We start from the raw sequence: 16097 nt of genomic DNA on the forward strand, positions 1-16097 counted from the left end.
CTAACGCCCCGGTTACGATTGTCTTCTTCTTCTCGCTTTTTCTTAACTCGTGTTAAACACTCTTTTGCCAAATCTGCTTTTGCTTTTTCTGGTCCTTTTCTCTGGAACTCTCTACCTACTTCTCTAACTATTTCTCCATCACTTGCGAAGTTCAGAGCGGATCTCAAGACCCATCTGTTTTCAAAATTCATTGAGGAGCGCTGTTGAACATCGCGGAAATAGCGCTTTATAAGCTAATTGATTGATTGATTGATTGATTGAAGGCTTTAACCGGAATGTCACCAGATTACATTACCAATAAATTTACCAAAAAAGGAACGGTATCTTAGTTTCTGCCTTCGGTCAGATGATACGAATCTCTTAGGGGTGCCAGTGGCAAGGCTACAGATTGGATCACGTGATATTGCAATTGCCAGTCCCACTGTGTGGAACAGTCTCCCTGCATCGCTAAGAAAACCTGGGCTTCATCTTCAATCATTTAAAAAAGATTTTAAGACACTTTTATTTTCGTTGAAGTTGCATTGAATTTGATTTTGTACTTATTTTGTTTGCTACGTATATAATTAAGTATTATTTTTTGAGAGCGCCTGTGAAAACATTTATGGGCACTATATATATCGTCCCAAGGGGAGGCCTATTTACCAGCATACAGAACCTTCTTATGGGTTGAAGCAGGGATATGCAAAGAACCTCAATTTTTTCAACTTTTAATTATTTTCAGTAATGTCTCCTCTTGCTCCAAACCACATAACTAGAATAATAGGACTAATCGATCAATTCGATCTATCGGTCGGGCTATTTGTCGTGCTTGGATTGTTGGCTTACGAAATTGCATGGATTTTAACGAGCAAGCTATATGAAATATTTACTTGATTTAATATGCTTAAAACATTGTAGTAATTCTATTTAATTTTAATAATGATAAATAGAATTATGTATTATTAAATTATTTTTGTTAATTTGAATATAAAAATTGCTTTTGGTCCGGTGAAATCCGGTGGCTTACTGAAGCCGAAGGTTGGCTTAGTAGGATTGAACTATAGTCACCCTTTTTTTTACACTATTCGATCATGTTAAAAATTGGTTTGCTTATGAAATGAACGGCCTAAATAAATCAAAATTGTTATTTGAACAACTATCTTCATTATATTCAATGAATATTTTAAACTCTGCTGGTGCTCATAAGAAACTGGCTGCTGAAATCATACGTTGGCTTACAGGGTTTCATAGAACTCTTACAATAGCACTTTTTTGTACATATAATGCATTAAATAAATCAATATATTCATATCACAATTATTTTTGTCAGTATAAATATAGAAATTGCTTTTGTCAGGTGAAAAACAGTGGCTTACTGAAGCCGTAGATTGGCTTAATCGGATTTTTTCTCATGTATACAATACTATGAGATAAATCAATCAAACAATCAGTCAGTCGGTCGGTCGGTCAGCCAGCCAGCCAGCCAGTCAGTCAGTCTGTCAGTCAATCAATCAACCAACCGATCAATCAACCGATCAATCAATCAACTAAATTGAATGAACCAAATAAACAAAAATAAAAACAAAAATAAATAAAAAAAATTTGCAAGGCCTGTTCAAACTCGAACAAACAGTTAACCGTACAGATCTACAGTTTCGAGATTTTAGTAAAGAAAGAAAAACACAGTAGTTGCTTTTATTTGAATTCATTCAAAAATGAAAAGTGACGGTTAATTAACATTTTAAAATGTCAATTTTTTTTTAAATTCGTATTTTAAATAAACAAATATAACAAAATATCGACCGATAAAAATAATTATTATCCATTATTATTATTATCATACACACTCCTTAGAAGTTCTCGAAGGATAATAAACCACGTAACATGAACATTTAGTATGAACAGTTCACAACATATAATGACTAAATCAACATACTAAACAGAAATAATTTATACATGCATATATACAAAGTAAATCAAGAATATCCAAAAATTATATAACCAATTTAAAAAAACTAGAAACCAGTCAACATTTAATGAATAAATAAATAGACATTATTAAAAAGATTGTTCATAAAGGTACAATTTAAGGCGACGACGAGAATGAAATGTAGTTTGTTTTGTTGGTGTGGTGTTGTGAAGCGAAAACAAACACATCACACAAAACTAGTAAGAAGTCGCAAGAATAATAGTCAGTCACCTACCTATAATAAAATTACTCAGGGCCCTAGCTTACTTATAAACATTGACTCAACTCACTTACCTACAAATTTGTATTTCTCGTTTTAGATGTTTCAAGTATTTTATTTAACATATTTTAGCGTTTTTATTTTACTTGAAGCTCTTTAACTAATGTTAAACCCTAGCCTACCTACAATTGTTTAACTCATCTTAGTCCCTAACTTACCTATGAATTAAATTAAAGCCCGGTTCACGGTAAAGAAAATATAAAGTTGAAGAGAAACATAGCAACAACGACACCGAATGAATGGATGTTGTGTATGTATGTGTTGTATTGATGTGTGTGTATGTAAATGTGCGGGCGCGCACTCTCCAGAAACTTCACTCACTACCGACAAATCTCCATTGCACCGACCATCATCTGACACGTATCGATGGAATGTATTTGACCGGATACTGAAAAATAAATTGAAAAAAAATTAATTCACTAAAATAAAAAACAAGCAATTGGGAAAAATAGGCAACTTATCTTTTTGAGATAACACTCAATCTTTGTTCAAATTCGAGTACTTTCAAAGGTACAATGAGACAAAAACAAATTTACCTTTAACATTATCTTCGATTTGTCATCGGAACGATCATCATGAAACCACCATCTGAAACGTGCTGACGCCCACCACAGCCCACCTCTCATCATTCTGTAGACAAGTTTTTATTAATTAGCGAAGTAGTAAATCAAGAAACAAAGGAACGAACGAATAAATGATTAACTGAATGATTGAACGATTGGTTGAATGAATAAATTAACTAATTAATTAATCAACCAATGATTTAATGAATGAATAGAATGAATCAATGAATAAATTAACTGAGGAATAATTTGAAAGATAGTGATAAAATGAATGAATGAATGAGAAAAATAAAAAAAAGAAACTAAATCATACTTCAAAAACCGTCGTTGTTGTTATCTTCGAAATGTAATCGGAACGATCATCATGAGACCTCCATCTAAAACGTGCTGATGCCCACCACAGTCCACCTCTCATCATTCTGTAGACATTTTTTTAATAGCGTATTAGTAAATCAAGGAACAAAGGAACGATCGAATAAATGATTAACTGAATGATTGAATAATTGGTTGAATGAATGAGTGAATGAATGAATTAATTAATAAATAAATGATTCAATTAATGAATAGAATGAATTAACGAATCAATTAATAGAAGAAAAATTTAAAAGGTTGAGTAATAAAATGAACGAATGAGAAAAATAAAAAACGAAACTATCCTTACTTCAAAAATCGTCGTTACTATACTTTCCATTGCACCGACCACCACCATCTGGTCGGCACACAAAATACTATCCGAACTTCAGAGTGTCAGTCGAACAGCCAACGAGCTGATTCTTCCTACACCACCATCATCATATGTAAATCATCATGAGACCACCATCTAAAACGTGCTGATTCCCACCACTGCCCACCTCTCATCATTCTGTAAACAAAATTTTTTTATTTGCGTAGTAGTAAATGAATGTTAGAATCTTAGAAGCAAAAAAAATTAAATTATAAAATGAAAATAATGTCAAATAAATAAAATTTTAAAATAATAAAGTAAGTAAAATGTAAAAAAAACTTACCGTCGTCCATTCGACAAAGGCAGAATGTTGAATGCGGTCCGGTTCCTACGTTGTCCTCCAAAACTGGTGCCAGTCCTCCTCGAGATTGTTGTTGAAACACAGCCCGTGTTGATGGAGAAAGATAGAGAAAGAGTAGATTCTCATCAGAAAGCTTAGCGGTGCCTGCATCTCAAATTGTTTAATAAAAATAATCCTATCTACCTATTCAATTACCTTAACTAATCTATATTAAATTGTTAATGGTACGATAGTCGCAAGTCCCCCTTCAATCTTCCTCCTTGCACAGAGATTCACCGACAGCAAGGGCACCGGATAGAAAACCATTGCCGTGCGGATAGTTGACTATTGCGGATAGTAAACCATTTGCAGTCCGAAAGCCGTGCGGGTAGTATACTATGGCCGTGCCGCATGGTAAATCATTACCGTGCAGATAGTAAACCATTGCCGTCCGGATAGTAAACCATTGCCAGTACACCACTGGCCACCAAGGCTTACCTCTGACAAGAGACTTCGAAATTTAGAGTCTATCGGCTATCGTGCCCTCAACTTACCTATTCATTACAATTAAGCCCTAGCTTACCTAAAATTACAAAAAAACTCAAGAGCCCAATTCATTTGCCAATCGGCACCCACCCCACCACCTATGTAATGCCTTGGGCTCCAACTTAGTAATATAAAATTTAAACCCTAAATCTATTAATGAGTGTGTGTTACAACGTAGCCTTAACTTACCTATTCATTACATTATGGCCCTAGCTTACCTAAAATTACAAAACTCAAGAGCCCAAATCATTGGCCTTTCGGCACCCACCCCACCACCTACGTAATGCCTTGGGCTCTAACCTAATAATAATAATAATGTAAAATTTAATAACTAACTTACCTCTCGATACACTTACAGCGTTTATTTAATTTAAATTACAAGATTGTTCCTAGAATTAAATTATTGCTTTTAACTACCTATGAAATTAAATTACTCTCAACCTTAGTAATAATAAATTAGAATGTGTAATGAAAATAAAATAACGCTCAAATACTAATATGTGTTTATGTATGTATTTGTGTGTGTGTGTATAATACGCTGATGCGTGTAATGTGGGTGCGAGCAAAATAGAAGAGATAAACTTACGCTGCCTACCTATTCAACTACATTAGTGTTGGATACTTCCTATCTATCCTACCTACAATTAAAATTATGCCTATCTAACCTACCTATATAGCTACTTAATGTAATTGTGTGTATGTGCGTGTGCGTGTGAGCATTCTTACTTAATGTTAAATTACAGAGAAAAACAGAGAAAAAAGAATAAAACGTATCCCAGCCAGGCGTATCTTCTTTGCCACTGAATGAACGAACGTAGCCTGACATCTTCCACGATGAATTCCTTTGGAAGCTTCAACCTGAATAAAATGGATGAAATGGAAAAATCTTATTTATTTGACTAATTTAAATGAAAATAGAAAAACGAGCCGCGGTGAATTCCGCCGGAAAAGCCAGCCAACTGGCAAAAAAAGAACCGCAAAGAAACCGTAAAACGTACCCCAGCAGGGCGTGCATTCTTTGCCACCGAATGAACGAACGTAGCGTGACATCACAACCATTCTGATCGTCCACGATGAACTCCTCTGGAAGCTTCAACCTGGATAAATAAACCTGAAAAACCTAAATGAATGGAAAAATCTTATTTATTCAATTTAAATGAAAATAACCGCAAAGAAACCGACCGGTCGGCAAAGAAAAAAGAAAAGAAGAGCAAAGAAAGGTATCTATATAGGATTTATGCTCTATATAACTCTATATAACACTATATAACTCTATATAATTCAATATAATAAAATAAATAAAAATAAAAAATTTTTTAAAATAAAATAAATGAGATCAGACAGACTGCTTCAAGCGAGGCAGAATGCTGAAAGGCACAATCTGAAGAAAGAGACTTCTAACAAATACATCCTTCGAACAACTACCGGAGGAACAGCACCAGTCTATGGAAAGATTCTCCGTACTGTTCAGCTAGGCGACTTGTTATTCGAAGGTTCATTCTTAGTCGCGGATATCATCGACGAATGCATAATAGGTGTCGACTTTCTGACAAAATATGGGTTCAAAATTGACTTAGAAAAACGCATTCTTAGATGGAGAAATAAAGAAGTGATAATGGGGGATAACGACGAAAAATGTATTCGAGTGACAGTCGATTGTGACTTAGAACTACCGCAATCATCTGAAAACATCGTATGGGGCAAGTTGAATTGCGATCCTGGGGGCCACCAGTTCTATTTGATGGAGCCAACCTCAACGACAAATGTACAGAACGCGGTCATTGGAAAATGCCTGGTAGAAGCGAACAAAAATGGTCTTAATCCTGTCAGAATAATGAATACCGCTAAACACACTATTAAAATTAAAAAAGGCGAGGAAATAGGTAAATGCCAATCAATAAATTTGGTGAAATCATTAGATGTGGAGCAACAGGAAAAGGTTCTACCAACTGACAAAGATAGACTCAAAGAACTTACCAAAAATCTACTGGATGAACTTAATTTGTATCAAGAAGACCCTCTAAAAGCCGAAGCGTTGATTGCTGATTTTGCAGACGTGTTTTCAACCGGTGACAATGACCAAGGTAAAACAGCTCTGGTAACTCACCGAATTGATACTCAGGATTCGAAACCGATCCGACAAGTACCACGACGTCTTCCTCTAGCAAAACAAACAGAAGTAAACGAAATGATAACGACAATGCAGAATCAAGGCGTCATCGAACCGTCATCAAGTCCCCTCTCCACCAACTTACCGAGAAGGACCGAGTTTTCAACTGGAATACCCTATGCGACTCAGCATTTGAAAAGTTAAAAGTTGAACTATGTGATGCTCCTTTGCTAGCATATCCAGTTTGTGGCAAGACGTTCGTGTTAGATACTGATGCAAGTAACAACGGAATCGGAGCCGTTTTGTCACAGCATATAGACGGAGAAGAAAAGGTGCTAGCGTATTATAGCAGAAGATTCACAAAACCCGAACGAAACTATTGTGTGACCAGGAAGGAGTTACTAGCAATAGTCAATGCAACAAAACACTTCCACAAGTACCTTTATGGACAGAAATTTCTTCTCCGAACTGATCATGCAGCGTTAAGATGGCTCCTCAACTTCAAGGATCTTGAAGGACAGATGGCCCGATGGTTGGAGCGTTTACAAATGTACGACTTCGAGATCGTGCACCGCAAAGGAACAACTCATAGTAATGCTGATGCTCTCTCACGTCGACCATGTTTACCAGGATGCAAATACTGCTGTCGTCACGAGGAGAAGATACAATCGGAAGACATAAGAGCAACAACAATATCAGCGGATGACGGTTGGACACCGACAGATCTTGCTGATGCACAGTTTGCGGATGAGGACCTACAACATCTGATCACATGGAAGAAGGAGGGCAAGCGACCGGACTGGCAAAGCATCTCAGAATATAGTGCCGTGTTAAAGGCTTATTGGGCTCAGTGGGACTCTTTGTATTTGGAAAGGGATTTGCTGAAACGAAAATGGGAATCAGCTGATGGATCAAAACACCGCATGCAAGTTGTAAAACCAAGAAGTAGAACGACCGAAATCCTTGATGAAATGCATGGCGGCCCTTCTGGGGGACATTTAGGAGTGAACAAGACCCTTGACAAAATACGAGAAGGATTCTACTGGCTTCACGTTAGAGAAGATGTAGAGAGCTGGTGTCGAAAATGTAACACATGCGCTTCAGTCAAAGGACCTAAAAGAAGGCTAAAAGGAGCAATGCAAATCTACAATGTTGGTGTTCCCTTTGAACGGATTGCTATAGATATTGCTGGACCCTTTCCGGTATCAGATTATGGAAACCGTTACATTCTGGTTGTAGCGGACTATTTCAGCAAATGGCCTGAGGTGTTTCCAATACCCAACCAAGAAGCATGTACCGTCGCTGAGGAAATTGTACTCAATTGGATTAGTCGATATGGTGTCCCATTGGAACTCCACTCAGATCAAGGTCGAAATTTTGAGTCACAACTGTTTGGTGAAATGTGCAAGCTGCTGGGTATAAACAAAACTCGAACGACACCTCTTCACCCACAGTCTATGGTGGAACGATTCAACCAAACCCTGATTGAACATCTGGCTAAAGTAGTCGACGAAAATCAACGGGATTGGGATCGTCATATACCATTGTTTCTTATGGCATACCGGAGTGCTATCCACACAACTACTGGAGAAACGCCATCAAGAGTTCTGTTTGGGACTACCTTAAGAACTCCAGCTGATGTGAAATATGGCGTACCACCTGAACCACACCAACCATTAACAGAATACGTGGATAATCTTCGACAGCGATTAAACCATATCCGCCGTTACGTACGCCTTAAAATTATGAAAAACACGGAGGCGGCCAAAACCAGATACGACTTGAAAGGAAGCAGTGGCGGTTTTGCTGTCGACGGGTTAGTTTGGTTGTACAACCCACAGCGGAAGAAAGGACGTTCTCCAAAGCTCCAGCGAGGGTGGGGAGGACCTTATCAAGTCATCACCCGCTTGAATGACGTCGTCTACCGTATTCAGGAATATCGGAAGCCGAGAGCAAGAATGAAGATCGTTCATTTGGATAGACTGGCTCCGTACCATGCGGACACCGGAACGAAAGATGTTCGGGACGAACAGAACTAAGAAGGGGGTAATGTTATAACCGTGCTACCGAACGCACTAGATTCTAGCGTATTCTAGAATGTTCTAGTGACTGGAGCATTCTAGAGTATGCTAGAATCGGACCATCGAGAAGAATCTAGAAGCGACGCTTGCGAAGAGTATAAAAGCGCACGTCGCAAGATATTCGTGATGAATGAAATTCGTGATTTTGTGAATAGCGATTCGGTGAATTATTTAAAGCGATATTTGATTTGTTTGTTGACGTTGTCATAGCGATAGATTTTGAAAGATTTAAAAGTTAATTGTTGCGTTAGTGCGAATTTACTGGAAATAAACGATTAGTTGATTTCTTCTGTAAATAAAGTTTAATAACTAATAATAGTTGATTTCTTCTGTAAATAAAGTTTAATAACTGTTTGGAATATTTTATTCAATCGAGGATTTGAACCCATCGCATTGTAAATCGGTTACGACAGCTAGTATTATATATAACACTATCATGGATTACCATTTTATTATTAAAAGCAATACTTAAGAAATGCACAAGTTTCTGTAACAGTTTATAAAATTTCAGATTTCCTCAAAATGTAAGAATGCAAAACGATTGGATTAAGTGCATCAGACAGGAAATAAATGATTTCAAATGGCTTCCATCAAAAAATGCAAGAATATGCAGTGACCATTTCTGTAATAAAGATTATAAGGGTTATGATGGAGAAAGGAAGGTAATGCTGAAGAAAGCATTCCCATGTTTTCAAGTTAGTTATATTTATATGTCATCAGTTACACAAGGAAGCAATTCACATCATCATTGTACATGGCAACATTCTTATCTATACAAAAAATATAAAATGCATTCAACAATATTCCATGTATTTTATTAAAACTTAGAAAGGGCATAATGACATTGTGAATAATAAACCCTGCTTAGGATTGAGATCATCATCATCATACCAATCACCATTACAAGTAGAGTCAATTTTATATTAATGCTTAACAAGTTAACTAAATTGGCATAATCAAGTTTTTATATGAAATACACATCAAGTATTTAATGTAACAAATAAATTAACAGAAAAATTTCTGGAAAAGTTTAAAAAAATTAGAACATATGACTCTGATCAAAAATCATTTGCGTTGACACTGCATTTGTATGGGCATAAGGCATATGATTATCTTTCGACAAATGGCTTACATCTTCCTCACACTAGGACATTAAGAAAGTGATCTTGTCATACCTGTTCAATAATTTTAATAAGATTGTTTTAAATAACTATTCTCAATGTCATTTTATTAACACTACATTAAAAAGTGGCTACAAAACATTGATGGTATGCCTGGGGTGATTTCTAAAAACCTTATTGACTAATGGTGATGGGGATCCTCTGGTACTGTAGGATCATGACATTCAATCTAGTCATGGATTGAGAAATCAATCCTTGATATATTTGATAACAAACATTTATTATAATATAAGAATGAAAAAAAGATGTAGGTGTAAGGCAAAATCTTACTGGAACTATTATTTTTAGCAATTTATGATTTATTTTTTTATTTATGACTTTATCCATTTTCAATGATACCGATATTTTTAATTATTATTATCCAAATTATAATCATGCCTATATAAATTAATTTGATTGTGGCTATTTCTATGCTTAATTATTTTATTTACTTGCCATAAGTATGCACAGCATTTAATGAATTAATGATAATAATTAATAACACAACATTCTAAGTGCATAAAATATAATAAATTAAAAGTACAATTTTTACAAACTTCATTGGTTATAATGATGGGGATTCTTTAAAACTGAATGATCATGATCTAACAAGTCATGGATTGATGAATCACTGGAATCACACATTATCTTTATATTAATTTATATTATATTATAATAAATTTAATAACAACATGTACTACAATTTAAGAATGAGGAATATTTTGTAAAACATTAAATGAAAAATAATTTAGTTTGAATCACTTATAATTAATAAATTTTAATTAAATTGCAAGTTAGCTTGGGGAGTTTGAAGCTTGAATTGAACAAATTACAATTATTTATTTAATTTAGTTAGTATATTTTTTATTCCCAGACCTAAGCGTTGTAAATAAAAATTTTAAAACCAATCAAGCAATAGAATTTAGGATGTTAGGAACGAGTGCTGTTAGTCGTTAGTGTAGTAGTAGTATGTAGTAGTGTAGTGGTTGGTAGTTTCTAGTAGTCTAATCTGTTAATGTTCGTTAGTGTTATCTGTTATTTATTTCAATTAGTAATTAGAATCAGTAGAGTTTAGTTTTAGCTTAATTATTAGAGTTTAGTAATTTAATTACTAATTAGTCGTCGTTTAGTGATGTTACTGTTAATTTTTTTAATGAGTTATTAAGTGTTGTTGGTGGTTCACAAAAAATTTTTTTTATTTAAAATGCAAAAAGATACTTAACCGTCATACAGCAATATCTATCCTAAAACAGCATCTAGTATCACCTTTTAAAACATTTTGAAATTTTAAATAAAAGCAATATTCCGAAATTAGTAAATATACGATCGTAACTTTTGACTTGGGCGATAAAAAATCACCCTCCAATTTCCCTCCGAAAGTAAGCTCCTTGTTTGACCGTCAAAAATGAGCGAAGGCCGTTATATTTATTCTTATTATATGAATCGTCCTTAATAATTATAATAATTATTAAAAATTATATATATATAAATGATTTAAAAGTTATTTATGAAATGTTTAAAATAACCACATTTATATAGAATATAACATATATATGTATTTATTTTGTATATATGTATAACCCTAAAGATTCAATTTTCCGTTTCTTTTCACATTTGAATAAAAAAAAATAAATTTCTTTGCTCGGCAGTTGTTCAGTTGTGATATCCTATTACTAAAAGTGAATTCGCTGTGGCGGGTCAATTGTTTTTTTTTTCTTTGTAAGTTTGATTCTGCTTAGTGTCTGTCGGATTGCTTGCTTAAATTGCTTTGTTGGGTTGTCTGGTTGGATTGTTTGGTGGGTTGTTTAATCAGCCTCTCCACCCGGTGCTGTCAATTTTCAGGATAGTTCAATTGTTGGAATTTTAAGCAAAATTGTCTCTGTATGTTTTTGTTTATTTTATTAATTTATTTCAATCAAACAAATCCAAATGCAACTTTGTTTTGTCTATTTATTTAATTTTATTTGAAATTTAAATTTATTTATTTATTATTAAAATTAACTTTCACTTTCCAGTGGTAATCTGTGTTTTGTTTTCTACTTGTTGCACTAATACTAATTCTTATTATAGTTAGCTAGTGACTTCTGCATATGTACATTGTACATGTCTGTATTTTTCTTATTGTACTTTATATAGACAGAGTTTTATAGACTGTATAGATAGAGGGTAGGGTCAGACTAATTGGCTGACTTGAATGCTGAATATTATGTATATGAATACATCGTACGTAATGCAGTGATAAAAACACAGATTATTATGTTGTAAGATGTAGTGAATAATCAGCAAAACGTGGTAATATTGCCAAAAATATATTCAAATTTATTTTGAAATAATGCAAAACATCGTGACAACATCACATAATTTAGTTTAGATTGTCTGACTAATCTTAAAAGTGAATAAATACTTGAAAAAATATGTTTCTTAACATAATCAAAATAATTTGTTATAAAATGTTTAATATATATTTATTAATAATAGGTATTTAAACAAAATTTGTTTTAAAATAATGGAACAATATCACAAAACATATATAGTGGCTGGCTTGGGATGTTTGTTAACGTGCGACGAGGTATTTGGCTGACTTTTCACAGAAACATAATTTATTATGTCATGTCCATCTCAAGTCAACCATTATATTTTTTGTGACATTGTCGTAATGTACTGGATTATTTTGACACAATTTTTGTACAAGTACATGTTATTAATAATATATCAATTATATTTGAAGAATTTGTTTTGATTAACATTAAATTAAGAGATATTGTGTTTAGTCTGACCTGAAGATGGTATAGGAATACAGAGAAAGCTTTTCAGTTCAATCATGCATAAAATAAACCGAAATTTTGGTTTTGACTGAAAAAACTTGAAAATGATTTACGATCAACCGGTAGAAAAATCGAAAAGTTAAATTGGAAGTTAACTAACGCAGAACATGCTGTGAATTTCATCAATAATTGCAATTCTGACAGTCTTAATCAAATATATATATATATATATACGTACTGAACTTTTCCTTTGTTGTTCATTTAGAGCTGCGAACTGCAGGTATAATCTTCTGTTTTTTCATGTAATTTTTTTAATTTCAGTTTTCCAACAAATCTTTAATGCAATTAAAATTATGTGTGTGAATGTGATTATTTTTCAGGCCATTGTTTCTAAATGGAATTACCAAATGCTGAAGAGCATGTTTTTGCTGCTCAAAGATTAATCAAAAAAAGATATAAAAAGGTTGAAGATTTTTTTTACAAATAATTTCCTGCATTAATCTTTTTTTCACAAGCATTTTATATTAGGCACTTTTCATTAATGTATATCTTATATGCTAAATGACAGTATGTAGAGATTATTTTTTTTTTATCTCTTGAAACAATGATTGGACAAGAAAGTAGAGGAAGTGCAATGTAATAGGGTGAAGTCTATCTAGTCAAGTTTAAAAGTTTGAAAAATCAGGAATCAGATGAAGTAGATTTTAAGTTGATAAAATGTTTTGAGAAAAATCATTTTTCATTTTATACGTATTTATTTAGATTCAATGCTATTAGATGATATGGATCTTAATGATGTGGATCACTGACTGGCAGCAGCATGGAAATCGCAGAAATGCTCGAGCGTAGAAGGATTGACATCTGCTGCCTTCAGGAAACCCGATGGAAATCGAATGGTGTCTGTCATGTCAACTCAGACAAAGAAAAATATAAACTATTCTGGAATGGTCAAAAGACGGCCAAAAATGGTGTTGGAATTTTTGTCAGAGAACTGCTAGCCCAAGAAGTACTGGATATTAAAAGGATTAATTCACGTCTCATGTGGATCAAGCTTCGCATAGAAAAACAAACAATGATTATTTTTTCTGCATACGCACCACAGACAGGCGAATCAGAAGAGATGAAAAATGACTTCTGGACAGCATTCTCTGACACCATCTCAACAATACCAAAATCTGAAACAATCCTGATTGGAGGCGATCTCAATGGCCACGTTGGAGAGAAAACAGATGGTTTTGACAACGTACATGGCGGTTTTGGCTATGGAAAACGGAATGAAGATGGCAACCGCATTCTTGAGTTTGCTGAAAGTCATGGGTTTTGTTTACTGAACACATATTTTAGAAAGAGGGTGGAACATCTCATAACATACAAAAGTGGACCATCAGCCACGCAAATTGATTTCTTCACTGTCAAGCAACCACACCGAAGGCTGTTCAAAAACGTCAAAGTTATACCTGGCGAATCATGTGTTGCCCAACATAGACTCCTTGTGGCAGACCTGGTTGTCGAACTGTCAAAACATAAGTCTAAACAAATTCCTCGGAGAATCAAAACGTGGAAGCTGAAAAGCAATATTCATCGAGAAAAATTTCAACAGATTGTCGCCACACAGTTAGACCACCAATCGCAAGCCAGTACAGATTGGAGTACATACAAAACTGTTTTAATGAAAGCTGCAACTACAGTTTGTGGGAAAACTGGTACAAAACGTCAGCATGACAACTGCAAGAGAAGTACCTCGCAAAGCATTAACAACTATCACACATTTTTGTATACCTTGAAAAAGCATTTGATCGAGTTCCCTGTGAACCAATCAGGTGGAGTCTACGTCGACAACTCATTCCAGAATATCTTGTTCGACTTGTGATGGAAATGTATACGAATACTAAGACTCTTGTCAGCACAACGGTTGGAAACACAGATGCATTTGACATCGGCGTAGGAGTTCACCAAGGCTTGATTCTCTATCCACTGTTATTTATAACTGTGATGGAAGAAATCACAAAACTGATACGCACTGGTGACATTTGGAATCTAGTATATGCTGATGATATCGTTTTAACAGCCACGTCTGAGCAGAATGCAGCACAGATGTTTGAAGATTGGAACACCAGACTCACTGATCATGGATTCAAGTCAACATCAGCAAAACCAAAGCAATGAACACTGGTGAACCCATCCAATCCACAGCTACTGGACGATGGCCCTGTTCAGTTTGTAAAGCTGGTGTAGGTAACAATTCAATCAAGTGTCAGCAGTGTAATCAGTGGTGTTACAAACGTTGTTCAAAAATAATTGGTACTTTATCTAAAGTGTCCAATTCTGTTTGTCCTGCTTGCATCAATCCACAACAACAAATTCAAAATAGCACTGTTTTTGAAGCCATTAAAATAGAAAAAGTCTCATCATTTCAATATCTAGGGGATGTTCTGGATTGTACTGGAACAGCTGAAGCTGCCGTTCGAGCACGCATACGTGCAGCCTGGAATAAATGGCATCTCCTTGCCTCTATATTGATGCGGCGTGACATCCCACTACCACTACGATCAAGACTTTATAAATCTGTGATACGTCCGGTGTTGTTATATGGTCCAGAAACATGGCCAATGACAACCAAACTGGAACAACAACTTCAACGAACCGACATGAAAATGCTCCGATGGATGCAACGAATTAGTCTGAAGGACCACATCAAATCTACCGAAATCCTGCGTCGTGCTGGTTTAGATGATATAAAGGACGAATGCCGGCAACACCGTCTGGGGTGGTTTGGTCATGTCAAACGAAGTGGATACAGTGCCATAACTTCTTTTGCAGATGTTGAAGTTCATGGCACACGTCCCAAAGGCCGTCCAAAGAAGTCCTTGTCACAAACAATCGAGCAAGACATGAAAACTCTAAATTTAAATGAATGGATTAGTCATTATCGTCTAATTTGGCGCAAAAAGTTGATAGCAAAGAAAACAACGTCCTACCTCGGGAAACTAGGTCTCTGGACGCAAAACGAAGATTGATTGATTGATTGAATGCTATTAGATGTTGATTTAAGTTTTCAAGAATTTTCGTGATATTGATAATTTGCTCAATTACAACCAAATGATATATTTCGAGAGGGGATTTTAAAAAATTGCCACATGCTTTAAACGAGGTGGAGTTTAAAAATTTTTGTCAGTTAGTTACGGGGTAGTCAAAAAGTATATAATTCTTTATGGACAGTCTCTTGTGAGTTTTCAAAATTTTCACAAAAAAGCAAAATCTAAATGATTTTAACAGTCTTTCATTGTAAAATTATTTTTCAAAAACAGGGTAAAACAGAATATTTGGTGAAGTGGAAAGGATGGAGTAGCAAGTAATTTTCTTGTTTCAGTTAAAATATTTGCAAAGAAAAATAAATTTTTAAAACATTTAGGTACAATACTTGGGAACCTAAAGAACACATTCTCGATGACCGCTTGTTCTCAGCATTTGAGAGAAGGTGAATTTTCATTCATCATTAAATATAAAATGTTTAAAATGTAACCATCATTATTCAGACAGAGAAATTTACTTTCTGGAAAAGCAACTAACAAGAATTCTGGAGAAAGTGATGATGACAGTGATGATACAGATGAAGATTCTGATTCTGAATTAGATGAAT

At 34.6% G+C, this 16097-nt stretch overlaps 1 protein-coding gene across 1 annotated transcript; it reads left to right on the forward strand.

Moving 5' to 3' along the window:
• Window positions 1-13277: 13277 nt before the first annotated feature.
• On the forward strand, window positions 13278-13676 carry HELRODRAFT_152544 (hypothetical protein; the record flags this gene model as incomplete). The annotated part of the gene is made up of 1 exon (XM_009010907.1): window positions 13278-13676. A coding segment is annotated over one exon (399 nt), but the record flags the coding sequence as incomplete, so codon positions are not given.
• Between the last annotated feature and the right edge of the window lie 2421 nt (window positions 13677-16097).

The sequence above is a fragment of the Helobdella robusta genome, assembly GCF_000326865.2.
Source record: "Helobdella robusta unplaced genomic scaffold HELROscaffold_1, whole genome shotgun sequence".
In the NCBI taxonomy this organism is placed as follows: domain Eukaryota; kingdom Metazoa; phylum Annelida; class Clitellata; order Rhynchobdellida; family Glossiphoniidae; genus Helobdella; species Helobdella robusta.